This window comes from Arachis stenosperma, chromosome 10 (assembly GCF_014773155.1).
Source record: "Arachis stenosperma cultivar V10309 chromosome 10, arast.V10309.gnm1.PFL2, whole genome shotgun sequence".
NCBI lineage: Eukaryota > Viridiplantae > Streptophyta > Magnoliopsida > Fabales > Fabaceae > Arachis > Arachis stenosperma.
In genome coordinates, this window is record NC_080386.1 from 127,735,144 (window position 1) to 127,757,429 (window position 22,286).

Below are 22,286 nucleotides of genomic sequence, written 5' to 3' on the forward strand. Positions count from 1 at the left end.
TGGGAATCCCCTTGTAAGTTGGGTTAGCACTTTACAAGTTGTAATCAGATTGATTATAGTGAAAATTCCATCATGTTTGTGATGGAGACTGGATGTAGGCTGCACTGCACTTAGCAGCCGAACCAGGATATATCTGGGTGCAAGTTCTTTCTCTTTCTACTCCATTTCTGTTTTCTACCACACACGAGCAAAAGCCAGAATTATCTCGTGCCAAGTGACGAGACAAAACAAAAAGTCTCGTGGCAAGGGACGAGACAAAACAAAGTTGCTCGTGTCAAGTGACGAGCAAAAACAGAAAAGTCTTCTCTGAAGTTCAGCAAGTGCCAGCATTTAAAAAGGGGGCTAAGATTCAACCCCCCCTTCTCTTAGCCACTGAAACCATCAATTGGTATCAGAGCTTGGTCTCAAAGAGATCAAGCTTTGCAGCTTGGAGTAAAGATCCTCATGGCAGAAAACAGTGGCACAAATGTGTTATCATACAATCTGGCTGAAGGTCAATCAAGCAACAGACCTCCCCTCTTCAATGGGAAAAATTATACCTATTGGAAGGAGAGGATGAAGATATTTGTACAAGCCGTGGATTACAGACTTTGGAAGATCATCTTGGAGGGTCCTAAATTTCCAACCACCACAAATGCTCAAGGTGTAGTCTCTCTTAAACCAGAAGCAAGCTGGACTGAGGAAGATAGGAAGACGGTGGAGTTAAATGCCAAGGCAACCAATCTGCTCAACTGTGCTATCAGCTTTGAGGAATACCGACGAGTATCACGATGCACAACGGCAAAGAAAATCTGGGACAAGTTGCAAATCACTCATGAAGGAACTACCATTGTAAAGAAGACTCGGACAGATATGTTAAACAGGGAGTATGAAATGTTTGCAATGAAGGAAGGAGAGTCCATTGATGAACTGTTCGAACGGTTCAATGTCATCACTGTTGGCTTAGATGCTCTTGGAATCACACATTCAGAATCTGTGCTAGTGAGAAGAGTGTTGAGATGTCTCACAAAAGAGTGGGAAACAAAAGCCTTAATTATTTCTGAGAGTAGTAACTTAGATTCTATGACACTTGATGATTTGAGAGGAAACTTACTTGCCTTTGAAAACTCCTATTTGAAAAAAGATTCAAAAAAGAAAGGAATTGCTTTTTCTTCTGTGACTAACCCTCTGGATAATGAATCCAGTGATAACTCTTCTGAAAATGAGTTTGTGTTGTTTGCAAAAAAATTCAGGAAAATGGCAAAGCTCAAAAGCAAAGGCAGCAGCTCCAGGAGGACAAAGAAAGATCTTAGCAAGGTAACCTGTTTCAATTGCAAGGAAATGGGTCATTTCAAATCTGATTGTCCCAAGTTGAAAAAAGAAGAGAAGCCGAAAAGGGTGAAGAAGAAGGGACTGATGGCCACATGGGAAGATTTGGAAAATGACTCAGATGATGATGATGAAGAGTCTGAGACTAAATCACAGCACTGTCTCATGGCAAATGAGATAGATCAGGTATCATTTCAAAACTCTAACACTGAAGACCTTCATCTTATGATAGATCACCTTTCTGAAAAAATAAGATGTTTTCTAAATGAGAACCAAGATCTTGAACAGCAAAATTTCATTCTTAAAGCTGAAAATGATTTTCTCAAAGAAAAACTAAGAGAGGCCGAAACTGCTTGTGATCTTGTGGAAGAAAACAAGCTGTTAAAAGCCCAAGTTAGAAGCTGTGAAAGTGATCATTCTGTTCTTGCATATGTGAACTGTTTTAAGCAAAATGAAGAGTTGCACAAAGAGGTTAAGATACTTAAAGATGACCTAGCCAGGTTCACCCAAAGTTCTGAAAATTTGAACCAAATTTTGGCTAGTCAAAAACCTCTTTATGATAAAGCTGGGTTGGGTTTTTATAAATCTGAAAAATCACATTTTGAAAATATTGCCTCATCTTCAAATGATGTAACATATCAAGACCCAACTCACTTTAACAAAACTACAACTCCAAGATTTTGTAGAATGTGCAACCGAAGTGGTCATTTTCCAGTTCAATGCTTCTTTGGTGAAAGAATGATTGGTGACAAAGTTTACAAAGTTGTTTTTTATTACAATTATTTGGGACATAAGAGATGGTTTAACGTGAAAGGATCCAAGAAAATTTGGATACCTAAGGTCACTTGAGTTCATTTTGTAGGTCTGTCTAGCATCCAAGAAAAAGGAAAATATGTGGTACATGGATAGCGGATGCTCTAGGCATATGACCGGAAAGACAACCTTCTTCATAAAGCTTGATGAATATGATGGAGGACTTGTTACTTTTGGTGATGATGCAAAAGGAAAAATAGTGGCTGTTGGGAAAGTTGGTAAAAACTTTTCTTCTTGTATAAATGATGTGCTTCTTGTAAATGGTTTGAAACATAACTTACTTAGTGTTAGTCAATTGTGTGATTTAGGTTTTGATGTTATCTTTAAGAAGTTTGTTTGTTTGGTTGTTTGTGAGAAAACTGGGGAAGTTTTATTTGAAGCTAAAAGATGCAATAATGTGTATGGATTAACTCTTGAGGATTTAAAGGAACAAAATGTAACATGCTTCACTTCTCTTGAATCTGAAAAATGGCTTTGGCATAGAAAGTTGGGACATGCTAGCATGTACCAAATTTCTAAGCTAGTCAAAAAGAATTTGGTTAGAGGAATTCCAAACATCAAGTTTGATAAGGATCTTACTTGTGAAGCTTGCCAATTGGGCAAACAAGTAAAATCCTCTTTTAAATTAAAAGATGGAATCTCAACCAAAAGGCCATTGGAAATGTTACATATTGATCTTTTTGGTCCTACTAGATCTCAAAGTTTGGGAGGTAAACATTATGGTCTAGTTGTAGTTGATGATTACTCTAGATTTGGTTGGGTACTTTTCCTTGCTCATAAGAATGATGCGTTTTATGCTTTTTCCACCCTTTGTAAGAAAATTCAAAATGAAAAGGATTTGAAAATTGTCCATTTGAGAAGTGATCATGGAAGAGAATTTGAAAATCAAGATTTTGAAAAATTCTGTGATGACTTAGGGATTTCTCATAATTTCTCATGCCCTAGAACACCCCAACAAAATGGGGTGGTTGAAAGAAGGAATCGAAGCCTTTAAGAAATGACTAGGGCCATGCTATGTGAGAATGAAATTCCTAAATTTTTGTGGGCTGAAGCTGTGAACACAGCATGTTATATTTTGAATAGAACAATCATTAGAAAAGGGTTAAAGAAAACTCCTTATGAGCTATGGAAAGGAACCCCTCCCAATCTTAAGTACTTTCATGTTTTTGGATGCAAATGCTTTGTACTTAACAATAAGGAAAACCTTGGAAAATTTGATCCAAAATCCTATGAAGGAATGTTTGTTGGATATTCCACTACAAGCAAGGCTTATAGAGTTTATCTCAAAGAGCATAGGATAATCGAGGAATCCATACATGTTACTTTTTGTGATTCTAACTTAATTCCCAGTGCTGTGATAGATAATGATTCAGATGAAGAAGGAGCTGGAACAAGCAAAGAAAATCCCAAATCTGTCCAGAATGAAGAATCTGCCAGTCCAGTTTTGTCTCGTCAGATTGAAGGAGAAACTTCCAATTTGTCTCCTGAGCAGGGACGAGAAACTGAAACAGTGAGGCTACCAGAAGTTCATCAAAGCTCAACACCTGTTCGAAAGCCTAGAGAATGGAAGTCTATGAAGCGTTATCCTCATGACTTCATCATTGGTGACCCCTCTCAAGGAGTAACAACAAGATCATCCACCAAAAGGCCAACCGAACCTAGCAATCTTGCTCTCTTGTCACAAATAGAACCCAACAATGTCAAACAAGCTCTTGAGGATCCATCATGGGTCAAAGCAATGCAAGAGGAGCTTGCTCAATTTGACAAGAATAAGGTTTGGACACTAGTACCTCATCCGGATGGTAAAAAGGTGACGGGTACTAAGTGGGTTTTTAAGAATAAGCTTGGTGAGGATGGACAAGTTGTTCGTAACAAGGCTAGATTAGTGGCCCAAGGTTACGATCAAGAAGAGGGTATTGATTTTGATGAGTCTTTTGCTCCGGTAGCTAGAATGGAAGCAATTAGGTTGCTTCTTGCCTATGCTGCCCATAAGGGTTTCAAAATGTTTCAAATGGATGTTAAGTGTGCCTTCCTTAATGGTTTTATTGATAGGGAAGTGTATGTGGCTCAACCCCCCGGTTTTGAACATAAAGAATTTCCAAATCATGTTTTTAAATTAACTAAGGCTCTTTATGGTCTTAGACAAGCTCCAAGAGCTTGGTATGAAAGGCTTAATGCCTTCTTGTTGGAAAATCATTTTCAAAGGGGAACCACCGACACTACCTTATTCATTAAAGCATCTAATGATGATATTCTTCTTGTTCAAGTTTATGTTGATGACATTGTATTTGGTTCGGCCAATGTTTCCTTGTGTGAAGAGTTTGGAAAACTCATGACTAGTGAGTTTGAGATGAGTTTAATGGGAGAGCTTACTTTCTTTCTTGGCCTCCAAATTAAGCAAACTCCTAGTGGTATTTTTATTCATCAAGGAAAGTATGCAAAAGAACTTATCAAAAAGTTTGGCCTAGAAAATTCCAAATCAATGGGCACTCCTATGCATCCCAATACTAAACTTGAAAAGGATGATGATGGCCTAGATGTGGATGAAACAAGGTATAGGGGAATGATAGGTTCACTCATGTACCTTACCTCCTCTAGACCGGATATAGTCCAAAGTGTGGGTGTATGTTCAAGGTTTCAATCACATCCAAAAGAATCCCACCTTACGGCTGTTAAACGCATCATTAGATACATTAAGGGAACTTGTAATTATGGATTATGGTATCCTAAATCTGATGACTTTTGTGCAGTAGGGTTTTGTGATGCAGATTATGCGGGAGATCGGGTGGATAGGAGGAGCACCTCCGGCATGTGTTGCTTTCTTGGAAGCTCACTCAACATGTGGTCAAGCAAGAAACAAGCCACAGTGGCTCTATCCACTGCTGAAGCCGAATATGTTTCCGCATCTGCTTGTTGCTCACAATTAATTTGGTTAAAAACACAATTGGAAGATTACAAATTAAAAATCAATAGTATACCCTTATTTTGTGATAATATGAGTGCTATAAACATTTCAAAAAATCCAGTTCTGCACTCAAGAACTAAGCACATTGAGATAAAATATCATTTCATTAGGGAACATGTGCAAAAGGGTACTATTGATATTCAATTTGTAAAATCTGAAGACCAAATTGCTGATATTTTTACAAAACCTCTCTGTGAAGACAGATTCTGTTCATTGAGAAAAAGTTTGGGAATGTTTGATTTGAGTTTTATTGAAAATCTGTGAATTTGTGACTCTGTTCTGTTTTGCTCGTAGGTTTGGACGAGATAAAAATAAATGACACAATGGAAGAGCTGTGGTCTAGGGGGAGGGAACGCAGAATTCAAATTTAATGGGCCCTACCAAATTTCCATAACCCTATCCTAACAGCTTTGTTAGTTATCTCTCTATGTACTTAAGAATCTTCCTTCTTGTGTCATAATATCTTCTTGGAAGTGGTTATTGTCAAATCAAATCCTTCTCTCCATCTAATCCCTTGATTTAAGGTAACCACTTTTCAGTTTTTGATTTCAAAAGTTAAAAGGGAAATCATCTTTTTGGGCAATAACCGCCCATAATGGTCATTAACCGCCCACTAATGATCATTATTTCTGTCACTCTCTCTCTCCAAGCCACATTTAATGCGTCATCCACCTTGCTTCTCTCCCACTCCACTCGGTTATCAACCACACCCTTTCATATTCTCATTCCTCCATTACTATGAAAAAGAAAACCGCGCCAAGAAAGAGTGAGAGAATTCTTCTTTCTCGGAAACCATCAACACCTCAAACCCACACCCATATCCACATTCATTCAACCTCATCATCTTCTCCTTCACCACCATCCAAACAAACAACCACCATGAGAAAGAAGGTGATTGCTCACAAGAGCTCAGGCCGAGGAAAGAACAAACAACCCGCAGTTGAAGAAGAAGAGCAAGAATCTCACACTTCTCCTACTCCTTCACCTCCTCCGTCATCACCGAAGAAGACTACCCCCGGAAAAGGCTCAAAGAAAAATCAAGGGTTTGCACTAAATGACACAACCGAACCTCAGAACTTGGAATCCATGGAATTCCGAGACAAGTATGTCAAGTCTCACTCTCATTTTGATCCAAGCAGATTTAACTCATGCACCTCTTATGAGTTTCACAAAGAGGTTGTGGAGAAACGTCACTTGTGCACTACATATCTTGTTAGTCTCGAAAATCTCAAGAACACCAACATTCCCTCTCTGTTTGAACTTCTCAACTGGAAACCTCTGCTCCTTATCAAAAAGCCAGTGTACCCAGGTCTTGTTCGAGAATTTTATGCCAATATGCGACTCATTGATGGAACCCTTCATTCCTATGTCAAAAGGGTTCAAATAGCCCTTGATGCTGAGACAATTGGAGCGGCCCTGCGCTTCAAGGATGAAGGTCCGCGAGCATATATGGCGGAAAAATGGGACACACAAGTTGGTGTTTCACACAAAACCGTTCTCCAACACATTTGCAAGAATCTTTCTGGATTGCATGGCACCATTCCAACCCACAAATCCCTTGGACCGATCAACTCCCTGCTTCACAGGATTATCACTCATATTCTGACACCCCAAAGCGGCTCACATAACCGAGTAACATTTTCTGACTGTCTTATATTGTTTGCTTTGGTTACTTCTACTCCTATCTCTTTTGGTTATATTATGATTAGACACATGTGGGATTCTGTTAGAAGCACCAGAAAGGCTAACCTGCCTTATGGTATGTTTTTAACTGGAATATTTGAGTACTTTAAAGTTGATTTGTTGAATGAGAAGGTAGAAAACGATGTGTCTACAATCCGAGGTGGAGGAGTGACTAAAGAAACCAAAGGGAGAAAATCGGACAGTGAGCATGAGGGAAGGCCAGAATCTTCCAAAACAATCAGGTCCTTTCAACAGATCTTGGGAGAATTCTCAAATATGGCTGACATGATGTTTCGATCTCATAAAGAAGCCCGGAAACAGGCTTATGAGAATGAGAAAGCTTGGAAAAACTGCAAAGAAAGGGTCAACTTGATGCTGGAACATCTTAACAAGGATTTGGGAGAAGAGAGTGAAGGAGGCGCTGAAGAAGAGGACATGCAATTCTCTGATGATTAGTGATTTTTTTCTGTTTGATATTGGCTCCATTAGGCTCAATCTTTTTTTGTATAAGCATGACTTGATACTCACTGCTTTAGGATAATCCCTAGGATGCTTTGATACATTTCTGCTACTTTATCTTTAATATTTTGTTATGTTAATTATGGTTTCTGCAGGTGCCCCTTTGATGACAAAAGGGGGAGGAAATTTAGGTTCCAAAATTGAAATTGGAACGAAACAGGGGCTGGAAAAACAGGGGTTGAAATTTTCATTTTTGAAAATTCATGATTATCCTTGTTCAAAGAATGCATGTTGATTGCATATGATCATTGCTGTTTGAACTACATTTGTTTATCATGATTAGTCTATTTTGGCATTTGGTTTATAATGATTGATTTATTTTGATGCCTGGCTAATTGATTCATCATTGATAAACTTGGCTGTTTGAAAATTTATTTTTGGCAGTTCCTTTAATTGTGCAACATATCAAAACTGCCGTGTTTTGTTCTTCAAATATTTTTCATCATGTTGTTTTGCTCTTATATTCTAAAACAAGAAAATATTTGAAAAATATTTGGATAGCTTTGTGTTGTATGAAATAGTTTGAGCAGTAAATCAGTTTATGATATCAAATGAGTTTTGATTATCAATTAAAACTGCTCATAAATCAAGCAATTTAGCATTATAAAATTTGCTAAATAACATTGTTACTTGAAGCTTGATTTAAATGTTACAGGTTTATGCTTCCCTTGGTAAAATAGCATATATTAAGGGGGAGCCATGTGACATTTTGAAAGGGGGAGAAATTCAAAATCAAAGGGAGTATTCCTTAATCAATCTCTTAATTTCTTTCCATTTCAATTTTAATAATGTTTGTCATCAAGGGGGAGATTGATGAGTTTGGAAAACTCTAAACCAATTTGATGATGAACAAACATTATTAAAATATTTAAATACAAAATTATTAATTTGATCTTAATTCATATGTGTTTAATTAATAATTTTGTTGTGCAGATTTTTGTTGGGCCGAAACAAAAGAAAATTAACAAAGCCCAACTGTTGCATTATTAATTCAGCTTTGTGTTTGTAATCAAAGCTAGTTATACTGGGCCAGAATAAAGATTAATGTTGCAAGCCCAACCAAATGTTTTCTTATTTGCTTCCTATGCTTAATCCGCTACACAACTCATCAGGAAAGCAAATGCTTACTAATTGGGCCAGCTTTTATTTCAATACTACAAGCCCAAGTCTCACAAATGATGAATGTTTCCAATCTTGGTCCGAAACAAAAGAGAAATGAAAGCAAAGTGCTTCCAACGGAACCAAGTATCAACCATGTGATGGATTTCAAAATCTATTACATTGTTAATTAATGCATGGGGAACATGAGAGAGAAAAATTCAGCTGAAGTGATTGATGGTTATTATGACTTACACACCACTCTATGTTAGGGAAGTAAAAGCAAGCTATGCCTAATTAATTTGTTTAACTTCTTTGCATTGCTTTTCTTTTCTTCAGATTCCTTTCATTCTCTCTCATCTCTTTCTTCTTCTCTATTCGGTCCTTGTCCAGGAAATAATGGAACCAATGTTCTTCAACACCGAAAGGAAGAAGTTGCATGCACCTAAGACCATCAAGCAAATGATGGCAAGAAAACATACCAAAAGAAAGATGAGCTGTGGCTAAGATGCTTACCAAATGTGGTTAGTTTTGGTAAAGCTATCTTGAGCCTTTCATGCTCAAAAATGGAAGAAGAAGATTCGGCCAGCTAGAGGAGATTCTTGAAGCATGGCTTGTCTTCGATTCTGATCAACCACCACAGGGAGTAGCTAGAGTGGCGAAGTGATGGTTGAAGGCAGGGATTGAAGCAGATGAAGTCATCATCATCATGAGGCATCAAGGGTCAGAAATCCATCTTGGAGAGGAAGCCAAGGATGGAGAGCCCGGATTGATGAAGGTTGATGATCAAGAAGGGACTTGAGGTAATTGCATGTTGGTTAATGCATGGTTATCTCTTCTCTCTCTGAGTGGCCGAACCGGTTCTGTGTTTGTTGAAGGAGGAAGAAAGTTGGTTCGGTTTTGGCTTCAAGTGTGGAGGCTTTCCTCTTCTTTAAAAAGGGGGAACAACCACTGTTTGAAGCAAGGAGAAAATTTGAGAGTGCAAGGCACAGAGTTCTCAGAGCTACCTGAGCTAACAGATTTCTCTTCTCCTTCAATGTATTCTGTTTAGTATTTTTCTGTTTAATTTTGTCATGTCTTGAGTCTCATGGTAAAAGGCAAACAGTGAGGTTTGTAATGAAAAAGCCATAGAGCGGAAAAAGGCAGAGAGTGCAAAATTAAAAGAAAAAGCCATAGATGTCTTAGAGGTCCTTTGTTCATCTATGTTGTGTATCATGATTCTGTGGGAATCCCCTTGTAAGTTGGGTTAGCACTTTACAAGTTGTAATCAGATTGATTATAGTGAAAATTCCATCATGTTTGTGATGGAGACTGGATGTAGGCTGCACTGCACTTAGCAGCCGAACCAGGATATATCTGGGTGCAAGTTCTTTCTTTTTCTACTCCATTTCTGTTTTCTACCACACACGAGCAAAAGCCAGAATTATCTCGTGCCAAGTGACGAGACAAAACAAAAAGTCTCGTGGCAAGGGACGAGACAAAACAAAGTTGCTCGTGTCAAGTGACGAGCAAAAACAGAAAAGTCTTCTCTGAAGTTCAGCAAGTGCCAGCATTTAAAAAGGGGGCTAAGATTCAACCCCCCCTTCTCTTAGCCACTGAAACCATCAAAGTTGTATCATACACAAGGATGACAACCTTGTAAAAACTAGAAAGGGGAGGGAATAAGCATATAATCCCTTCACCTAAGGCGCCAATTTATGCTCGACAAAGCGCAAAAATCACGAGCTGACCTTTTCAACGGTCGCTCGGATAAAGCGACGAGGTACAAATTGGTGTCCAATGGTTATAATACAGCTTGATGATTTAAAAACAACTCGAACTCATGAGTTGAACAAAATCGAGTAAAAAATAACCATATGATCTAAGCAATTTGTATTAAAACAAATCGCGCAAAACAACTTGATATATAACGAGTTGTGCTTAAAAAAAGTGACTTGTGTAAAAAACAAGTCATTTATAAAAAACTCAGAATGAATGAGTTCAACAAAAAAAGGCTTTATTCGAAAATCCTTTCTGCTTGATTGCTCGAGTGCGACTTCATAAAACTCAACCCCGAGCAGGGGCACAATGGATAAAGCAACAAAGTCTGATAGTTATAAAGATGATCTAATATTTTAAAAGGACTCAAAATAAACAATTTGTACTTGAAACAAGTTGTGAAGTCCTAAAAATAGCTCGAAGTTAAATGAGTCGTATGAAATTAGATCAAGAAATAGCCACGTTTTAATTAAACGATTTGAAATGAAACAAATCGTAAGACCTTAAAACTACTCGCATCGAACGAGCTAGATGAGGTTATACTCAAAAATAATTACGAGTTTTGAAATAAACAATTTGTATCAAAACAAGTCGTAAGAAATCAGAATAAGTTTCAAAAAAGTGATTTGTATTAAAACAAGTCATGTATCCTCAAAACAACTCGAATTGAATGAGTTTTACGAAACTAGGACAAGAAATATTCTTTGGTTAAGTAAGATGTGTTAAAACCAATCATACAGAGCCTACAAGTCCGAGTTCAAATACTCGAATCCAACTCTTAAGAAAAAGAGATTGAACTCGAGTAGGGGCACTGTTCATACCCTGACCCAACACTAAGGCCCAGATCCAAATACACCGAAAGGCCCAATCCAAAGATTGGCCTTCGTTATTCATCGACCTCTTCAGAAGAGGTCGGACTCAACACAGACTTCTTTGCAAAGAAATCGGGCCCAAGAGATAGCTGGCAGATTACACTTATTCAAATAAGTAACTGCCCCTAAAATCTCTCAACCCACTTCTAGAAGCCATATCCCAACAATCCCTAGATAAAGGGACGGTTATCCACCTAAAAAGGTGGCTCTACTCCAACGGTGGTTATTGGATCACCACTATAAATACCCTGATACTCCTCAGGTATCTCTAAGCCCAATACTCTCTAAACCTGCTTACACCCTTGCTGACTTAGGCATTGGAGTGTCTTTGTAGGTACCAACCCCCATTCTTTCACATACACAACTCGGAGGCGGCTCCCAGACGTAAATCAAATCGGAGACCACACTCCTCCAACGCTTGGGCCTCACAAACAAGCTCAATCACCGTCCGGTTTTAGGTAAGCCCCGAAACAAATACTTTCTAAGCTATTAGATAGTTAACCAAAAAAAAATTAAAGCTATTAGATAAGAAGTATTTAAATTTTAAATGATTTGTATATCTAACATAGGCAAAGACGCAATTTTTCTTTTTGGTTTTTCATACCGATATAAAGAAATACAGTAGAAAATATAATTACAAAACAGAAATTTAGTCCTTCAAAATTATGCGTAATATCAATTTAGTTTCTAAAAGGTTTTATTTGTAATATTAATCTAGTCTAACTTACACGATGGTATGATAAGTTTATCATTAATTATATTTTAAGATTTATGTATATATTACCTTTAACTATTCTGTCGAGAACAAGTTTTATTTATGTATTTATGATTTTTCATAGTTTGTTCCTTAATTCTCCTACAAGTTTGCGTCAATAAATGGTGTTCCAATGTGTCTCTCCAATCTTCAAAGCATCTTGGAAACTTTAAGGTGCATCAATAGATTGTAAGATATCATTTCTGCTATTCAGAGTTGCATGAAGAATCAGGACTATAATTAATAGGTGACGGAGTCATTCAAGTAGTTGAGATAAGTCATGCATTATTCATTGATCGTCAAATCAACTGGTATAATAGAGGCTATTGAAGAAGGTTAATATATGGTGTGTATAATAATAGTTAGTTAAACCTTTTTTGTAATGTAGTTGAGTGAAGTATCAATTCGGCTGTGTCAATTTTTAAGAATGACAACGCGATTCTTCAAAATAAAATCGATCTACTTCGGTCCATATTTCCTAATTTCGTCATACAACGCGGTTTTTGTGAGTATTTTTCCGTCAACTCTGAACGGAAAATGCTAACGTGTCGGGTTCAGAAATGGATAGGATCTAATTGTCTCTAAATTTAAATTGGTTAAGGATTTATTTGTACTTATAATTTTTTAAACAATATTTTTTTAGATTATTTTTTTATTTATTATATTAATATTCTTTTTTCAATAAATTATTAAATATATAGTATAATAAGTACAAACTAATTAATAAATTATTCAAATTTAAAAAAATCATTTATTATGAAACTAAATAAATCATTCTCAAATATAATTTTTAAATACATAAATAATAAACATTAAAATTCAGTTAGTACATTAATAATAATAACCCTATGATATACTATTAGTATTATGATCTAGATAATTTTTCACAATAAAATGAAAACTAATGAACACATTACTTGATATATAGTAAAATATTTTTTAGTAATAACAAATTTAATTTTTTATCTCTTTAAACTAAATTAATAATTCAATTTGATATCTTTATACTAAAATACACTATGAGTAAACTATTAATACTAAATAAAATAATTAAAATATAATTAATATATGATAGAGACTATTTATAAACTCAATAAATTTAAAGTATCAATAATATTATTAATCTATTAATAATACATATGATCATAAGGTTATAGATTGATAAAGATTTATCAATATAAAAATAATATATATTAATTAAAATTTTAAGTATATTAAAATTCAATTGGAGAGATAAAAAATAGAATTATTTCAATTAGTATTTAATTATTTCATTAAAGGTTATATATTTTAATTATTTTATTTAGTATTAGTAGTTTGCTCATAGTGTATTTTAGTACAAAGATATCAAATAGAATTATTAATTTAGTTTAAAGAGATAAAAAATTAAATTTGTTACTACTCAAAAATATTTTACTATATATCAAGTAGTGTGTTCATTAGTTTTCACTCTATTGTGAAAAATTATCTAGATCATAATACTAATAGTATATCATAGGGTTATTATTATTAATGTATTAACTGAATTTTAATGTTTATTATTTATGTATTTAAAAATTATATTTGAGAATTATTTATTTAGTTTCATAATAAATGATATTTTTAAATTTGAATAATTTATTAATTAGTTTGTACTTATTATACCATATATTTAATAATTTATTGGAAAAAGAATATTAAGATAATAAATAAAAAATAATCTAAAAAAATATTGTTTAAAAATTTATAAGGACAAATAAACCCCTAACCAATTTAAATTTAGAGACAATTAGACCATTGTCCATTTCTGAACCTGACACGTCAGCATTTTTCGTTTAGAGTTGACGGAAAAATACTCACAGGAACCGCGTTGTGTGACGGAATCAGAGGGACTGAAATGGATCGATTTTATTTTGAGGGATCGCGTTGTCATTTTTGAAAATAGACAAGGGTCGGGTTGGTACTTCACTCTAATGCAGTTAGCTATTTGTTAGGCTGTGAGTGTGTGTGTTATGTAGAGAATTTGTTAGAAAGATTAGTCACACTAGTGGGTATATAAATCAACGCACACACCATTGTAAACTAACCATACTCTCTCTCTCTCTCTCTCTCTCTCTCTCTCTCTCTCTCTCTCTCTCTCTCTCTCTCTCTCTCTCTCTCTCTCTCTCTCTCTCTCTCTCTCTCTCTCTCTCTCTCTCTCTCTCTCTCTCTCTCTCTCTCTCTCTCTCTCTCTCTCTCTCTCTCTCTCTGGCCTATAGTATCAGAGCATCAAATCCCTGTGACCATAACTTTTGCATCACTCACTATTGTACAAATTGCTCAAGCTTTTTCAAGTCCGATTGCAATGAAACTGGATGAAGAAAACTTTTTGCTATGAAAAGATCAAGTAGAATCTATGATAGAAGGTTACGAAATGTTGAATCACATCACAGGTGAGTCAATTCCAAAGAAGCATCTTTCAATCGAAGATGAAACTTCAGGCACAGTGAATCTAGAATACACAATGTGAAAAAAACAGGATGCACTACTCAAGATTTGGCTTCTTGCATCAATGAGCAAGAGTTTCAATACACACATAGTTGAATGTATATTTTCTCACCAGATCTAAAAAAGATTGGAGACTTTCTTTGCATCACAGATCACTGCGAAGATTAGGCAACTCAAAAACAAACTAGTAAACACAAAGAAAAAAGATTTGACTTGCGATTACTTGCTAGAGATAAAGAAGGTAGTAAATTCTTTAATTTGTGTTGGAGCGACGATAAATGACACTATTTTAAATGGACTATCAGAGAAGTATACCTCATTCATCACCACTATAATTGCTAGGTCTCCTCCAATGTCAATTGGAGAGTTAGAAACTTTGTTAATGGCGCATAAAGAGTTGTTAGACAAGTATAAGAGATTTGACAACTTTATACACACACGTCACACACATCCATAACCTTAATCACAATTTTGGAGGAGATTTTCGTAAAGGAAGATTTCATTTTGTAGACGAGGCGGTTTAAAATTTGACAGAGAAAGAAGACACATGCAGTTCTAGCATCAAAGATATGAAAGATTAAAGTCTATACATCTTCAGGCTCAAAGATATGAAAGAACAAATTCCAGAATAATATAATGTCAAGTGTGCAATAAATTTGAACATTCTACTCTTACTTACTAGTACAAATACAATTCTGACTCTGAAAAAGGTTTACACCCAGAAAAATTCTTAGTTTTTCAAAATTTTGGTGCCAATCTTTTTTACTCCAGTGCCTTAATGCAAAATGAAACTAATTATGCTACATCTTTAACTCTTCAAGATCCAAATTAGTATCCAGATCTTTTAACTCTTTAAGACCCAAATTGATATTACCACGCATATGACTGACACCACGCATCATATGACTGCGGATGCAATGAACTTCATTGAAAAGTCTTAATATGCTGAATTAGAACGTATCATTATTGAAAATGGTACAGATTTGTTAATTAGCCATGTTGAAAATTTTATTTTTATTTCAGATCTGAATAAGAAAGTTTTTTTTCACAAAGCTTCTTCTAGTGCCTCAAATTTTGAAAAATCTCCTGTGTATACCAATTTGCTAAAAGACAATATTTTTTTTTTTTGAATTTCATGATGATCATTGTGCTGTTAAATGCAAGATCTAACTATTATTATACACACCATATGCTAACCTCTTTCAGCTATGCAGTATCAAAACGGTTAATTCAGTTGCTTAGTGTGCAAGGATTCAATTCTGTTAAAACAGAATCTGCTGTATGTCTATGAAACTGATACAATCTCATTCATTTTCTTTCATTATTCAATAAACGCGTATTCTTAATTTTAGGATGTGACAATAACCCTAGCTATATATATTGAATTTATGTCAAAATGAGTAGGCAGGATTAAAATGGATGGATGCTAAACACAGGAAATATATAAACAACGGTAATACAAGCAACCCAGACTCATAAAAAATTAAATAAAATAAAATAAACCATAACAATTCGAAAAAGATAAATGATGGCGTGGGCGTGCGTGGATGCGTAGGTGGAAACGAAGATGGTATGCTCAAGAAGCCTGGGCCCCACTGGTTTGCTGTTGACCATAGTCCTTAATCTCACGCGCCTTGCTCATCAGCTTGTGGCGGGCTGTGTCCAATTGGTTGGCGCCAGGTGGATGCTTACCTGTTACGTACCTATAGATCCACGTCAGCACTGTTATTGCCGCCACGCCGAAGCCTCCAGAGGCCAAGAACCCCAAGCCTAAGAGTGCCACAGTGATGACAGCTGGCACAAGCACGGGGCTGAAGATCACGAAGAGCGGTGTGATCGTTGTGAGGCCAATGACGGTGGCAGCCAGCACAAGGCCGGCAAGGATCAAGAGGGAGCCTCCGGCGACAACAGCGGTGGTGGCCTTGACAAGCTGGGTGGACCTTGGTTGGTCTTGGCGTTGGCGGCCGCCGTAGTAGAGTGCTTCAGCCATGTTATTAATGAATTATGAAGTGAAATGGTAATGCTCATGAATAGAGAGCGGAAAATGTGGGTTTTAAATTGGGGAGAGGAGGAGATAGGTGTCTCCGGGTGGCAACATGTTCACAATTCACAAGGTGGGTGTCGTGGCACGTGTTGAGGTGCTTCTCATGCAGCCGCTGCATGAAAACCCATTGACACGTTTACCTTTTCCCTCTTCTTTCCTTTTCTTTTCTTTTCTTTCTTCCACGTCATATTTTTCAATTCTTATCTAAAACTGTTACATACATTACATCACAAACAAAACTCACTCATCAACCCTGCATATATATAATATAAAATATTTTATTTTACAATCATTACATATTTATATATTTAATATATTTTAATATATATATATATTTTATTCTGATAGTTAATTTTATTATATATTTAATATATATTTTAGTAAAATAATTAAATTTTTTTAATAATTAAACATCAAATATATATTTTACATATATAGTAGTGACTAATTTTTTATGTCTATTATAAATTGTTATATAACAAATAATTTATATTTTTTTACGTGATTTTTTAAAATAATATTTAAATAATTATTTAAAATTATAAAAAAAAGGGGCAAAAATTCATCTTTATTAAATTTTTTTATTTTTCATTTTTTTTCATTCTTATAAATTTTTTTATACAAAATAGGAAAAAATTCCAATGTAAAATTATCAAATATTTTTTTTATCTAAATAGATTTGTAAAACAATTTACTTGAGGATTAATGTATGATTATTAACCATTTTTATACAAAATTAATTTTAACTTATAAAACAATTTTTAGCAATTTAAAAAAATCAATTAGTCATTTTTATCTATTATAAAATCAACTTAAATTTGTAACACATTTTTATTAAAAAATTAATTTTAAAATTTCAAACGATCTAACCCATTTTAGTTTTGTTAATCTGTTGATTTATTTACAAACTGGTTTTTTACGAATTTAGTCAACTACTTTTTAAAATTAGTTATAGTTTATGGACTATTTTAAAAATCAGTTATTTAAAATGTGGTTAATTTTTTAAACCAATTAACCATTTTATATTTTTTATGAACAGTCCTACTGAAAATACCACATTGCTATAATACCATTAGACAAATTAATTTGATATAAACTTGCATGCAAATTCAGATTTGGATATTTATTTCATAAAGCAGTACTAGCTTATTTAATTTACGCATATGTACATATACACACAATAAGATAAAACAACCCAAGCACCTCTACATGAAGGTGAACTTTTAGGAGAAATAAAACAACTCACTAATAATAAAAACATACATACATACGATGATATATATATATATATATATATATATATATATTTGTGCACACAGCACATTTATTAATTAATAACATAATGTCATTATACCAACACTACATAGATCATTTAATTTGTGGAACATATTATGGCTTGATCTTGAAGTACTCCTCTTCAGTTTTCATACCGTTCTTAACGTAATAAGCATGGAAATCTTCAAAGTTCATAAACTTACCAAGTGTTGGAGTTTTTTCATTCACAAATTCTTCAGCAGGTTTAATAATAGCTTTAGGTGATGGGTAGATTAGATAAACAACACTTGTTCGTGCAGTTTTTGAATTTGTCACAGCACGGTGAATTCCACCAACAACCTTTCCATTAGTCATTAGCTACAAGAGCAAAAAAAAAAAAAAAAATTAGAGAAAAAAATTTCATCCTCACTCTAAACGAAATATACACGTGTCACGTATATTATTTCGTTTACACTATAAACGAGATATGTACAAGATTATTTCGAAAGATTAAGAAATTTACTTATAATAATTAAATAACTATTAGTATATGTGATCAAAATTAATCTATTAATTAATTTTCTTAATCTATATATGTGCTTTTATTCTTTTGGAAGTCCTTCTTTTTATATACGTAGTTTAATTTTGGAAGTCATTGTTACTTTACTATTTTTCAAAAGGTAGGACATGCATACATATATAAAACAACATTGGCAAAATCCCATAACATGCATGTATAGGAATATTCCCTTCGGTTTTAGTAAGTGATAGATATTTCTACCTATATGTTGCATGTCCTTCATAATTTGTTTTCTAATGTATTATTATTTTATCTCAATTATCTAGCTATCTTTCGCATTGGAAAAGTTGTTGTATAAAAATATCACGACTACACGCCAAAAAACAGAAAGAAGTATATCACTAGCTAGTTATAAATGGATTAAAAAAAATTGTCATACGATTAGTAATTTATAGGTTAAAAAAGTAATATATACAACTTATTTTATACATCTATTGACTACTTTGCCTTAGCTATATAACTAAATTAACACATAGCTTCAGACAAAAGTAAACCATTATTATTATTATTAACAAAAATTAAAATATTTAGAATGAATTAGGTTATAACTTATAAATAAGTGATAAATTAAGATGTTAAAATATTTTAAACTAGTAAAATGATAAGTAATATTAGACAAAATTGTAGATAAAAAATCACTTACTCGTCCAATACCCCCCATTCTTAAATACTATCTATATATGTTATTTTTTATTTATTGTTTTCAACCGTATAAGTTATTTGATTATATCAAAGAGATTTTAAGACTTCTTTTCTATTTATACCCTTATCTATTAAGTATATCATATTTAATTATTTACTTGTCCAATAATTAAGATGCATTATGGAGCATTTCATATATTTATTAGGACTAATTAAGATCACTTGCTAAGAATACAAAAATAAAATGTTTACATAGAAAATAAGAGTTTAAAATTTTCAGTAATATTAAATGCATAAAAACTCCTCCTATAAAAATTGTATATTAAATATAATCATTATCTAATAAAATATATAATTTCACAATATCTTATATTCTTCTTGTACTTTTATCAAGTGACCATATATATAATTCTCTTGATAGCAAAACCTTAACATTAAATTTGTCTAACACTTTTTGAAGTTATTATAATAAATTTATAATTATTATTATTACCTGCAAGATGAAACCAATGTTAACCACAAAAGCATTGGGAATAGGGTCAACGGCAATCCATTGACCATCTTTCTCAAGGTGAAGCCCTTGAACCTGTTCTTCTTGAAGCAGAATTGTAACAAGAGAAGGATCACGGTGCTTAGGAATCCCCAAAGTGACACTTGGATCAGGGCAAGCTGGGTAGTGTTGTGCTACAATTGTTGGAGTCTCACCCATTTTATTATAGATATATTTTGGGGCTACTCCTAAACCTTCACCAAGCATCTCTAGGATTTTGTGGGCTAGTGCATGCAATCCTCTAGTGTACTCACCAACAATTTCACTACAAATAATATCAAAACAAAATAAAATAAAATAAAAGATAAATATAGATCTAATGATTATAGTATATTTTTTAATGGATATTTAACCGTCGCAATATGTTTAGCAGCAATAAAAAACCATCGCAATATTATTTCAGAACCGCCGCTTTCTACCAAATAGTGTTGTAGTGTATTATGTATTTAGTAAATCAAGTAACTTTGACAAAGTTGCACAATAAAAACTGAGCGAAGATCATTTTGATGCAAATTGATGATTTAGGTAGTTCTTGAAATTGAAAAAAAAAATTAAAAACAAAATAACTATCACAAAATAAAAGAATATAGGTATTATGGAGAATAATAAATTAATTTTGGTAATATATAAAATCAAGATTATTAATTTAGTTAATTTTTTTCTCTTTCAAATAACCGTCTTTTTAAAAAAATTTCTGTTAAAAGAAAAAATTTATATAATATTTATTATTATCATATTTAAATTAAATATATTATTATAGAAATTTAATTAAAAAAAATAAAAAATATAAAGATTTAATTAAAAATTTGATAAAATTATAATACACGGTAAATATATTTTACCGGTATTTGTGTGGTTTGTCAGGCCAGTAGTTCATGTTTTCTGCCGAAGTAGGACAAGGATGTAAGAATGTGTCCTTCCAACATTCAACTTCACCGTCTTTTCTTGTTTTATTTGGAAAATAATTAGTACTTGTGTAGACCTTGAATTTTCCATCAGGATCCTTAGAGCACTGAATTTTCTTTTCTTCAGCTGGCATGCCATGAAATTCTTTAAAAACGTTCATTGTTTCGTCCATTAGTTTTTTGGAAACTCCATGGTTAATCACCTAATTCATAATATTTGTGGTTAATTTCTCAAACTCTATAGTTGCATTGCAAGAGAAAAAAATAAACATAGATGGCTGAGCTCAATAATATTAAGGAACCAATTTATTTTAAGGAAAAAATTAGAGAGAGGCCAAAAAGATTAAATCAAGTGTCCAAGTTTTCTCCATATCTAAATATGAATAAGTATAGATGCGATTTTAACTAAATCAACTTGAAAATTATAACTATTTCTCTTCATAATTATAAGATTCTTAACATATAATTTTTTTTTCGATTAAAATCTTATTAGGATGCATTTAGTTTGCTTTTTTATTTTCATATTTAATGTTTCTGTTTTCAAAATTTTATATAAAAAATAAAAATAAAAATATATTTTACTATTTTCTCTTTTCCTTAGTTAATTTTGTGATAGTTATATGTAATAGGAATCAAATTTATTTATCTTATCAATATAATATATAGTTTTTCATTTATAGGTTAAAAAATATCATATTTTCTACTGTTAGTTTAAGATCAACTTCTCAAAGTGATTAAAGCTTAGCTTGACTCGTTATGAATAATTTTTTAGTAATATTTCAAATTACTTAAAAAAAATTTTAATCAAATAATTTTATTTTGTTAGACAAATTAATTTCTACATTAAATTTTAGTAAAAAAAATAGACAAATTAAATTTTTATTATTATTTAATAAAAACATAAAAAATAATACCTAATAATTTTTAAAATTCTTAGAAAAGTCCCTCTTATATGGACAACAATTTGATAGTAAAAACTAATTAAGAATTAAAATGACCTATTAAATATTTTTCAAAAACTGATTTTACATATTACTCATAACTTTTTTTTCTTTTTATATAAAGGGAAGGATCAAATTATATTAAAAAATATTACTAAAAAAATGAATTCAAGTCACTTGGCAAAAAATAAAAAATAAAAAAAACAGATAAGAGAGAGAGAGAGAGAGAGAGAGAGAGAGAGAGAGAGAGAGAGAGAGAGAGAGAGAGAGAGAGAGAGAGAGAGATGATTTGAAGGCAAAAATTGTGAGGAAATGAGAGCACTTAAATATGAACAAGATTTAAGATATAAAATTATTGCCTGAAAAAGGCCATATTCTTGAGAGGCTTTCAAAATTTGGTTGATGATATGAGCACGATCATGTCCTCCAAGATTAATGATGGGTATGCTATCATTCTTCACCATCATCACTTTATCAGCTCTCGATTCTGCTGGTTGCACATAATATTTAGGCACTTCTGAAAAACGATGAATGTCAAGCCTATTTGCCAACAACTTCATCTCACTATTATCACCATTATTATTATTCATAGTCTCCATTGTCACACTATTACTACTCTATAGTGATGATGTGAGAAATGAAGCACTCAATGCCTCTTCTTATATAGCACTTTTGGTAAATATTTATTCATGAAAATTTTGGACTAATTTCTGAAAAATTAAATTTATTTTTAAAAAGATTTTTTTTAAAGATTACAAATTAAATATATTTATTCTTCAATTATTCTATTAACAATTTTCTTTAATAAATAATGATGATGTAGCATATTAATTAACAACATACATAATACCTAACATATCTAATTAAACGTTGATTAGATATGTTATAAAAGTATACTTATTTGGTCTCTTTTTTCAATTACATAAACTCTATTTTTAATATTACTTCGTGATTAAATTGATAAATTTTTATAGATATATTTTGTTAGCATTTAATTGAATATATTAGATGTCATATATGTCTTAAGTTAATATTTTACATCATCAATCGTTGATAAAATTTATTAATAAAATAACTTGATGATAAATATAATTAATTTATAATATTTTTAACAATTTGATTGATAAAATTTTT

At 32.8% G+C, this 22,286-nt stretch overlaps 2 protein-coding genes across 2 annotated transcripts; both read right to left on the reverse strand.

Moving 5' to 3' along the window:
• Positions 1 to 15,776: 15,776 nt before the first annotated feature.
• LOC130954102 (oleosin Ara h 11.0102) lies at positions 15,777 to 16,226 on the reverse strand. Its single transcript, XM_057880842.1, has one exon. It carries the CDS (start codon positions 16,224 to 16,226, stop codon positions 15,813 to 15,815), a length of 414 nt encoding a protein of 137 aa, XP_057736825.1. The 3' UTR covers positions 15,777 to 15,812.
• Positions 16,227 to 17,669: 1,443 nt separating this feature from the next.
• Positions 17,670 to 21,712, reverse strand: LOC130957686 (hyoscyamine 6-dioxygenase-like). The gene is made up of 4 exons (XM_057884530.1): positions 21,512 to 21,712; positions 20,149 to 20,414; positions 19,250 to 19,571; positions 17,670 to 17,912 (listed from the first exon to the last, which is right to left on the reverse strand). Exons 1-4 carry the CDS (start codon positions 21,710 to 21,712, stop codon positions 17,670 to 17,672), a joined length of 1,032 nt encoding a protein of 343 aa, XP_057740513.1.
• Between the last annotated feature and the right edge of the window lie 574 nt (positions 21,713 to 22,286).

What these genes read in the sequence shown, in the direction of transcription:
- LOC130954102 (XM_057880842.1), bottom strand. Translation starts at nt 16,226, where the DNA reads ATGGCTGAAGCACTCTACTACGGCGGCCGCCAACGCCAAGACCAACCA.
- LOC130957686 (XM_057884530.1), bottom strand. Translation starts at nt 21,712, where the DNA reads ATGAAGTTGTTGGCAAATAGGCTTGACATTCATCGTTTTTCAGAAGTG. An exon ending in AAGAATATGGCCTTTTTCAG is followed by an intron (nt 20,415 to 21,511) that starts GCAATAATTTTA and finishes ATTATGAATTAG; the next exon opens with GTGATTAACCATGGAGTTTC. An exon ending in ACATTGGTTTCATCTTGCAG is followed by an intron (nt 17,913 to 19,249) that starts GTAATAATAATA and finishes TTGCTCTTGTAG; the next exon opens with CTAATGACTAATGGAAAGGT.